Raw genomic sequence first — 10,924 nt, 5'->3', positions numbered from 1 at the left:
TATATATACATAGTTGGGTGGGGTGGAGAATGGATGCAACACAGTCCATAAAAGTGCCTAATGGCAAAGAATTTACAGAAAAGAGGTACTACCAGTATATCTGTAAACTAACGAATTCCTTTTTGAATGTACATCCAAATCAAGTAATTGCTACTACTTTCTCCCAATTAAAAAAAAAAAAATTAAAAAGGAGTGCCCTCACTTCTAGATTGGTCAAATATAATGGATCACTTTGATTTCTCAAATTATTGGCAGGATAAATCACTAGTCATACTTTTTTACTCTGAATAATTTCTTTCTAAACTACTTTTGATACTTTTAGTTAGAATAAAATGTGTGTGTGTATATATATCTGGACTCCTGGTGTGGCACTGTAGGATGGATCGGCAATGGGTTTTGAACCCCAGGTCAGCAGTTCAAACCCACCAGCTGCTCTTTGGGTTGCTATGAGTTAGTACTGACTCAACAGCACTTAACCACATATCTACTTCTTAGTTATCAAGGATCTCATTATCCAACATTCTGCATTAATAATAGTATGAAATTAACTATTTGGGCCATTAGTGATGTAAGCCTGACATAATGAATGCTGTGATGGGAGAGGAGAGTAATGCTGGCTGCTACGGTTGCTGTTATGTGTCAGTTAGGCCGTGATTGTCAGTAGTTTTGCAGTTCTATAAAGATGTAACTTGCAGTTTTGTACTGATGTTACCCGCTGCCAACAAGTCCATTCCCACTCATAACAACCCTATACGGAGTTCCCGAGGCTGTAAATCTTTACAGAAGCAAAAAATCTCCTCTTTCTCTCTTGGAACAGCTGTTGGGGTTGAATGGCTGACCTTGTGGTTAGCAGTCTAGTGCTTATCCTACAGTGCAGTGCCATCTGGGCTCCTAATGTAATGATGACTCATCCTCAAGACTGTGATCTGATGTGCCCATCCTCCATTTTCAAATAATGCTGATTTTCTCATAAGGACCCAGAGTCCTTGAAACCTAACCATGCAGAAAGTGACGAGTGAGTGTGCAAGCAGCAGAATCTTTAAAAGTACAGTTTGAAAGCTTTATGCTAATTAACTTAAGAAAATAACAAGTTATGCTAATTAACTTAAGAAAAAAACAAGCATTAACAGTTCAATGATGTGCATGGTATCAGCAGCAAAGGTCACAATCAATACAGTGATATCCTCTATGACATCATCTTTAAGACAGTGTGGGTGTCTCCCACCTACCCCACCCCCAAAACGTGTACATGTGCACATACACAGACGTCTTAAAAAACCCTACTGAAAATTCACTGTCTGCCACAGAGTTCTTGATCTCTTTATATTTTAAGCCTGCATCACGTGGGGAGGAGGGGTAAGAATTCAATCAACACTATTTTTCTTATCCTTCTAAAAGGTTATTGTAGTTCTAATATCCCCAAATTTCCGATGCATCTACCTTAACTATATGTGTTACATTTTTACAGCTATTAATCAACATTTTCTGTCTGGCCCACTTAGTAATAAAAAAACAAAACCAAAACAGAACAGCAACAACAACAACAACAAACCCAGTTGACCAAACCCAACCCAAGAGAAACAGTACCAGAGGTTTCATTAAAGCTTACCTCTTTAGGACACTGATTTTTGCAACAACTGAGGAGGTTCTTTTCATTTATATCGGCTGTGGTTATTCTTCTAAAAACAGGAGAGGAAATTTTGAAGACATTCATAATAAAGTTCATTATATGGCACAATTATTTTACTTTTTTTTTCACTGTTCCTCAAGGTATATTTTTAATTGTGTCTCTATCCGTAACAGTTATTTTCAAATTACTTAGGCATTGCTAATTTACACCACCATACCTTTACACAAATAAAGCAAATGCCAAAAGGGCAACCGATGCAAGAATTGAGTACGAAACACATAAAATAATACCTGTGGCTGGCCTATCTTTAATAGTTCCTGCTAACAGTTTCCTTATAGATCAATCATGTTAATTCAGATCTCTTAATGCTTCTAAGAAGAAAACTAAATGTTACTTTAAGCCTTAATGTTACTTTAAGCTTTCTAGTAAAAGAATTCTTTTTTGTTACTTTTGGATAAATTATCTGTTAATGTTGAAATCAATTAAGTTAACATCAGAAAGAAATTCAGTCTGTGCTTTTACATTTGCTTAAATCTGATTCAAGCTGGTAGCCCAGGAAAAGTCATAAGCACCAAGGAATAAAACCACTTTCTAACCAACAGCTGAATGGAACCACAAAACACCAGCACTGCATGAGCCAGCAGAAACTAATGGACAACTAACACTCCCTATTTTATGTTTTATTCTCCTGGTCCCCATTACCTCTCCTCTTCTCCATTCACTTGATAAATTTGCCAAACTACTGTAAGTCTAGATTCACTGTTGTTCTTCTAGGTGCTGTTGAGTTGACCAGGACTCATGACATCTGAAGCTGAAGAGCTTCACAAATTTTCTATGCAAGCGGACCACCAGGTATATCTATCACCAAGCTGCTGGGTAGGTCTGAACTTTCGGTTAGCAGCTGAGAGTGTGAATCACTGTACTGCCAGGACTTTCTGTTAAAACTGTTATCTTAAATGTGTGTATGTTAAATGAACCATAAATATGCTGCAGCATAATATTTGGAATTTCCTTGGCAAGGTTTCACTTAATAATATCACAAAGTTCTAGGATGACTAGAAAATCAGTAGGGTATTTTTCATTCGTACAAGTATGGGGCTCATCTCTGCGCTTACAGCTAATACTAGCTGGTTCCAGTTACTCAATAACTAGGAATAAATTAGATTTCAAAGTTTGTATCTATTAAGCTTAATTTTTTTGGGGAAAAAAAGATACAAAACAGAAAAGGATTAAGGAGAAAAGATGCCTTGTGTAATAAATCAATGACCAGAAATAAATGAAATTAACAAAACAAATACTAAGACTGAAGAAATCTGTAAAAAAATCTATTCTTCAATATGTACTTAAGAAAAGGACAAAAACAAATACTAAGACTGAAGAAATCTGTAAAAATCGATTCTTCAATATGTACTTAAGAAAAGGACAGAGGAATCCTGGGTAGTTGAGAGAGATTGCCTCAATTCAAACATATCCACACAGCACACGAAAAAAGTCATCTAGCTCATTAAATAACAAACGCACTCATATCCCATGACTTTAGCATAACTAGAAGACAGAGATTTCTACAAACTTCAAGTTATCTATTAAAAAAAAAACAAGTATTAATTTCAGGCAACTATTTCTCATGCTCTGAACTGCAAGTCTTCACAAGGTGCTAGAGGAATCCTGGTGTGATGTTGTGGGAAAAGCACTGGACTGCTAACCACAAGGTCAGCAGCGCTCCAAACCCACCAGCTGCTCCTCAGAAACCCTATACAGGGTGACTGTGAGAAAAAATCAATTCTACAGCACTTGCCACAACAACAGTGGGGCTTTATGAGGTTAGTGGTAGTTGACTAATAAGCTTTTCCTTCTCCTTCTGTGCTAGAGACTTGGAATTGGAGATTTGGCTTCAATTCCAATGCATCCCATACCAGTTATCTGTCAGTGGAGGTTTTTGTGTCTGTCAGTCGAGGCTTGTGTGTTGCTATGAAGCAGAACAGTTGTCAGCAAAGCTTTTCAGACTATGACAGACCAGGAAGAAAGCCCTGGCCAGCTACTGAAAATCAGTCAATGAAAACACTAATCAAAACATTCTGCACTGGTTGTGGATGGTGTCGCAATGAGTGTGGGGGCTGACTCAGCAGAAAAACCAATAGTGGGGAGTTCTGGAAAAACTGAGCAGAAAAGAAGAAAGATGGAGCTAAAATCAAACCCAAAAAAAAAAAAAATCCACTTAAGCCCACTTATACCTAGATCTAAGGACCATCAAGGCAACTGGGGAAGATGAAGAGAAGGTACCCTCTGGAAATGGGAAAAAGCTGCAAAAGGGGGAAATTTAGGATTCTGCAGGACCAACAACAAACAAAGGACACTTCCTTCTAGTACCACTCCAAAATGTCAACTACTAAGGCAACTGTATTGGGACACTGATTGAAGGCAGTGGTCATACACAGAAAATCTTATATAAAATCCCAAACCACTAGTCCTTTCACAAAAATGTAGACATGCAAGTAATCTTCATTTATAGAAATCAACTATGAAAAATAAACAGAAAATGATAACCAGTATTTTTCAGCTGATAACCCTCCCTCACCTGCCAAAATGTAATTTACAAAGAGCAAAACTGTAACACATTATTCCAAACTCTATTACATATCTTCAAGGAAACATTTATGGGATATGAAAAACTACCTGTGCAGAAATAAAGGTTACTTAGCAGGCCTGTTTCTAGTCTGACACTGTTATTTGAACAATCTGTTACAGGTGTGTGTCTTAAATGCAGTAATACAACTTGTTTTCTAACAGACTCTTACACAGCATTCCAAAATGGAAAGAAAACAGAACTGCCCTAGTTGAACTCTTCCTTCCAGGTCTCAAATGGAAAATCTAGGCCTGTAGAATTTAAGGAACAAACTGAAAAAACACTACCTTAAAACATACTGTAAAAGACTGAATTATAAAGATACCAATTAAAATAATTTTCATAAAACAAAAATACTCTTCAATGCACTTACCTACATTCCACATACAGGGTGGTGATCTTGCAATGGCATTTTATTCTAAGCATCTGTACACAAGGAGGACATTCTCCAGGGTGACAGGGCAAAACACAGGGATGAGGACAACCCGATGGTCGTGATTTAGAGCACCCTTCTTCACAATGAAAGCATTCTGGGCCAGCCTGATAAACAAACAGCAGGGAAATAAATCAACTATACATGAAGTCTAAGGTCTCCTGGAGTGGTGCTATAGGATCACATTGGACTGCGAACTACAAGGTCTGCAGTTCAAACCCACCAGCTGCTTCTTGGAAACCCTATACAGGGTCACTATGAGTCGGAACCAACTGGACAGCACTTAACAACAACAAGAGCATATGTAGTCTAGTATCTCTATGTATTAGAGTCACAATGCCTTGCCACTCACTCGTCTTTGGAACGCAGTTATTACAACAGTACACGCGCTCACTCATCGTAGAAACATTCAAAATGGAGAATTAAGATTGACAATACGACCATTACTCACATATATGTTTATGGGTATGAACCTCATTAATCAAACAGCCTTATCTTTAAAGTGATCTTGACTACATAAAGTGTGCCTTACTGAAAACAGAAATTACTTCCTAAAGAATAGTCAGTGGCAGAAAACTGTAGAGTAAAATGTTACAAATCCAGTTACACACAACAAGCACACTGAAGAAATAAGTACACTATTAACATAGAAATTGACTCCTGGTGTGGCACTATAGGATCAGCACTGGACTGGGAACCACAAGGTCAGCAGTTCAAACTCACCATCTGCTCCTCGGAAATCCTCCATAGGAACTGACTTGAAGACACTTAACAACATTACCATATAAATACTTTAATACCCATCAGTATAACTAAAATTAAGTTACATTTAAAATTAAAGGTACTCAGTGTAAATTACTAGAGGACTGGCATGACATTGGGTTAATGAACTAGACTGCAAAGTTGGTTTGAACCACAAGATTGGTGGTTCAAGCTCACCAGCCAGTTCCTGGAAACCTTATATACAAGATTGCTATGAGTCCGATCCCACTCGATGGCATTTAACAACAACAACAACAATGTAACTTACTAAGGAGCCATGGTAGTATAGTAGGTTACACACCAGGCTGCTAACTGCAAGGTCAGCAGTTCAAATCCAGCTGTATGCTACTGTAAAGATTTATAGCCTCATGAAACTCTACAAAGGGCCTCTATGAATTGGAACCTACTCGACAGCACGCAACACAGCAGCAGGAATGTAACTTTCTGAGTTCCAGTCATGTACTAATTTAACTAGTACCAGGATCTACTAAAGATGGTTAAAGATTTTAGTCACAGGATATTATAATTTTCATATGCCATAGATGAGACACAGTACATCAAAGGGCTATAGCCATGGATAGTAAGTCTTAATGGTTAAATATGTTTACTATCTGTTATAGATAGAATTGTGTCCCCCCCAAGATGTGTTATAAATACTAAACTCTATATTTGTGTAGGTAATTCCATATAGGAATGGGATGTCTTTGTTATGGTAACGATGCCATATTCATGTAGGGCAGTAGTTGAGCTATAAAGAGATGAAAAAGCAGAGATGGGGAAGAGAAACGCCAAGCAACATTAGTTCACCCAGGAGCGAAACCTCACAAGAGCTAAGAACCTTCCTGAAGAACTGACAGGAGAGAAAACCTTGCCCTAGCACCAATACCCTGAATTTGGACTTTAAGCCTCCTAAACTGTGAAGAGAAAAAACTTGTTTGTTAAGGAAAAACAGAATAAATTTCTGTTTGTGGTATTTCTGTTAGAGCAGCACTACATAGCAAAGAAACGATCTGTGGTGCAGTGAATTATTTAGTCTGTTCTAGCCATGCCATTGAGTCAGTTCTGACTCACAGCAACCCTGAAGAGGGTTTCAGAGGAATGGCTGGTTGGTCTTAACCACTGACTTTGCAGTTCATAGTCCAGTGCTTATCCAACAGTGCTACACAAAGACCCCAAACAACTTTCTCCTGATGACTATGTGTACGAAAAAGTGGGACTGGGGACATGGATAGAGGGAGCAGCTGAGGACTCTAGATTCATGGGGAAGAGAGGGACTAAGAGCTGGCGGCCAGGAGGCAGACTTGCAGAATGTGCCCTTTGGTGGTATAAATTATTATATATGCCTGAGTGTTTAAAAAAAAAAAAAAAAAGCTAAAGTGACACTGGTAACTGATGGTACATGGAGGGGATTATAATCATTGTAATGAAACAAGGTCTACAATTTCTTGAATGTAAAACTGATGATGTGCCCTGTAAACTTTCACTCAATCCACAATAAAAACCTTAAAGAAAAAAAGAAAAAGTGGGAGAAGATGCTGGTGAATTAGATGATTCAGCTGTGAGTGACTGTCAACAGGGTTAATTGTGATTGGTCAATTTTTCCATTCTGCTGGGTTTAAACCAAGTCCTCTGAGAAGCACAGGTGGGACGAGCTCATAACCATCAAAGAGGAGCCAGGAGTTGTGTGCATCCTTTGGACCCAAGATTCCTGTGTACTGAATCTCCTTGAAGTAGGAGGCAGACCTATGACACCTGGAGTCCCAGAGTGGCAACGACAAAACACAGAGTCAGAGCAGCAGACAGAGCATGTACTTCCTGGCCCACAGAGCAATGAAAGCTGAAAATCTGGATAGGAGGCTCATTTGCAAAAATTGAAAATTGGGGAGCTAGGTTTGCTGAACCACGAAACTATAGCTGAGTGCCTTCAACTGAGGGTTACAGTGTAGAATCCTTTGGGCACTGATCAGCAGCCTTCAGAGAGTTTTTGTAACAATGGCTGGGCAGACAGAGGACAGCACGGCTGAGCTGGCTGGAACAACTGTGCCCTGAGCATTTTGATCTTGAATTGTAACCTGTCAACTTCCCTAATAAACCCGTAACAATGAGTATTGTGTCTGAGTTCTGTGTGGCCATTACAGTGAATTATCGAGCCCAGCTGAGTAGGGAGGACGCAGGAAGGCTAGTTGATACCATTTTTACACTATCATTCTTCAATTCAGCCATGATTACAATTGTTAAGTTGAGTTGGTTCCTACTCATAGTGATCCATTATAGGGTTTCTAAAAAGCAGTTGGTGACTTTGAACCACTGACCTTTGCAGTTAGCCATCCGGTCCTTATCCTACAGAGCAACACAAGCACAATTCAGTTACTATATTACTAAATATTTCAACAGAAACTGAGTTAAATAGTAAAGGAGAGAGCCCTAAGATTATAGAGCAGAGTTCCCCGGAAAAGAACATTAAGAGTAAGACCCTGAGGTTAATATTCAAGAAATAGCACAAACAGAAACAGAAGTGAGCAAGGCAGAGAGTGGTAAGAAATGGGAAAGGCATCCAGGAGTTCCGTCACTGTGCTCTGTGCTGTGGAGCTGGTGCTGAGTCATAGTGACCCTGTATATATGGTTTCTGAGGCTGTTAATACTGACAGGAGCAAAAAGTCTCATCTTTCTCCCCCAGAGTTCCTGGTAGATTCAAACTGCTGATCCTGTGGTTAGAAGCCCAACTCATAACCCACGACACTACCAGGACTCCTGTTAGATCATTATTGTTGTTGTTGTTAAGTGCCGTTGAGACAGTTCCAACCCACAGCGACTCATAGAGGGTTTCTGAGGAGCAACTGGTGAGCTTGAATTGCCAACCTTGTGGTTTGAACAACTTTGCTGTCCAGCACATTAACCCACAGCACCACACCAGGATCGTTATAGAGCCTTAAAAGTCAAGGTAACATCTTTCGATTTTATTCTGAAAGTGATCAAAAGCTCCTGAAGATGTATGAGCAGGATGATACCTGGTTTACTTTTGTTTAAAGATCAATCTGGTTCCAAGATACAGTGGAAAGAGGAATACTGGTTAGGAAAATACCTAAGAAGTCTAAGTAAGAGGCGATGGTGGCGTGAGGAGGATGTTAGTAGCAGCAGTTATCAGAAACGGTCAGAATCAGGATCTACTTTAAAAATAAACTCAACAGGAGCTACTGTGGGGCAAGGGAAGCAAAGAAAAAATAAATAAATGTGTAAACATTTTTACTTATTCCTCAGCAAGCACATTTGCTAATACTATTACGGTTCCCTATAATTTTTCCCTAGGAAAAACTTAAGTATTCTAAAAATTAAGTTTAATACTATTTTAAATTTGATTAACCATATTTATTTTTGCTTGTGGAGTCCTGGTATAACACTGTGGGTTAATGCACTGGACTGCAAAGTCAATTTGAACTTCAAGGTCAGCAATTCAAGCTCACCAGTCACTCTTTGGAAACCCTATACAGGGTGGCTGTGGGTCAGAACTGACTCAACAATATTTGCTTATAAAATTCGTAAATTTTGAATGGCTGATTTCTCATATAATTTAAAAATGCTTTCAGGAACTTCACACACACATGCACACCTAGTCTTTCTGTGACACTATCTGCTTTACTTTTTAACAAACAGTTGGGAATTTGTTGGAACTGTAAACAGTATCTAGCATTAGTCAGGTCTGGAAAAGAGCAGAGAGTGGATCTCTAGACTAGATAACTGAATGGACAGATGTGGAAATGACAATGCTAATAACTAGAGTCTAAGAAGATACAGAATTCCGAATTTTTCTCATAAAACAAAAGCCTATGTCTTAACACAGGTGCAATATGTTGTGACTTCCACATTGGAAAGCATATTATAATGAGCAAGAAGCTGTTAAAGTTGGCTGTCTTAAGGTAAGAAAGAATAGTGGATATGGGCAAGAAAGAAGAAAAAAGCATTAACAAAATGGAAAAATATTTATTACTGAAAAAAACATCCTGTATGTACATTCAACCAAATAACCTTACCTTATTTTTACCTGTGCAGCCATCAGTTTCTGTTACTTTATGGCATTCTTTCATACAAGTATGATTCTGACAATCTAATGTTCGTCCACAAACTCTCTTACAAGAGTAAGGTCCTACAGCATGGCACGGTAGTGGACTTGTCTAAGATAAAATAGAAAAATCAACACACGACAAACACAAAATCTTTTGCACTCATGTTTCCAAAGTGAGTCTGCTCTCATTTGAAAACAAGTTTCACAAAAGTCTAACACGTTTTCATTCATAAAAACTGAGGACAATTATCTACAAACTGAAATCTACAAACCCAAAGTTCTGATCACTAATGGCATGGTACACAGTACTGCCCATTACAACAGAAATCATGTCCTTTAGATGATATGTGCTTTACTGCAAACTAATTGAGTAACCTTCTAAAGTGTCATGAGGAGTAAAGGAGCCATTACAGGTACAAGCACTTGCTACTGTGTAGTTAGAACTCAATTAAGACCAAAGTAACCTACCATTTTTTTCCTTTTTTTTTTTCAAAAATACATGCCAAAAGGCAAAACATCCCATTCTTAAAAGGGAAATTAAAAATAATTCCATACTGAATGCATATACACAAGCCAAAATTTCAAGTAAAGACAATGTATCTTTTTAAATAATGAACGCTTGTATTCTTGATAAGACTAAGTATCAATACTTTGTCTTTGTTATTTCTAACAGTCCTAGTATTGAAGAGGTATACAAATTTTATTCAATAATTACTGTCTGACTCACCTCATGTTTCCCAAGACATTCCCTGCAAGAATAAATGAAATTAAATGAAAACACTATAAATTTGTCAAAAAAAGATTTCTAAAGTAAAAATATTAACACTACTAGTATATTTTATTAAGTAAAAACACATCACTTGAAAAAGTGAAATCTGCAAAGTGAAATAGTAAATAATTTAAGGTTTTCTATTCTCCCATATTTAAGGACTTCTGGTATGGTGCTGTGGGTTAATGCGTTTGACAGGCCAGTTTGAACCGCAAGACGAGCATTCATTTCTAGGAAACACTATACAGGGTCATTATGAGTCAGAGCCAACGTGTGGTACTTAACAACAACAACATAACTCATCCAGAGTCCTGATGTGTGCAGTACTATAAGATAAGTACTGGACCACAAAGTCAGCCTGAATGACAACGTTGGAGCTCTAAACCCACCATCACTCCTTGGAAACTTTATATAGATAGGGTCACTATGAGTTTACCTGTGCTTTACTGACTATACAAAGGCTTTCAATGGTGTGGATCATGACAAGCTATGGACAACATTGAGAAGTATGAGTATTCCAGAACACTTCATTATACTTCTGAGAAATCTGTACCTGGACCAAGAAGCTGTTGTTTGAACAGAACATGGGAACACTGAATGGTTTAAAATTAAGAAAGGTGTGCAACAAGGTTGCATTCTTTCACCAT

General features: G+C 38.1%; 1 protein-coding gene across 1 annotated transcript in view; it reads right to left on the bottom strand.

Annotated features, from left to right (window-relative positions):
* The window catches only part of NFXL1 (nuclear transcription factor, X-box binding-like 1), an 82,776-nt gene that overhangs the window by 17,169 nt on the left and 54,683 nt on the right, over positions 1-10,924 (bottom strand). Inside the window, exons 15-18 of the mRNA XM_006872675.1 lie at positions 10,236-10,257; positions 9,477-9,617; positions 4,627-4,793; positions 1,610-1,679 (exon numbers count right to left, since the gene is read on the bottom strand). Coding sequence (XP_006872737.1) covers positions 1,610-1,679; positions 4,627-4,793; positions 9,477-9,617; positions 10,236-10,257 — 400 coding nt within the window. The remainder of the gene's footprint in view (positions 1-1,609; positions 1,680-4,626; positions 4,794-9,476; positions 9,618-10,235; positions 10,258-10,924) is intronic.

The sequence above is a fragment of the Chrysochloris asiatica genome, unplaced genomic scaffold (assembly GCF_000296735.1).
Source record: "Chrysochloris asiatica unplaced genomic scaffold, ChrAsi1.0 scaffold00209, whole genome shotgun sequence".
In the NCBI taxonomy this organism is placed as follows: Eukaryota; Metazoa; Chordata; class Mammalia; order Afrosoricida; family Chrysochloridae; genus Chrysochloris; species Chrysochloris asiatica.
This window is presented reverse-complemented; position numbering and strand designations above follow the sequence as displayed.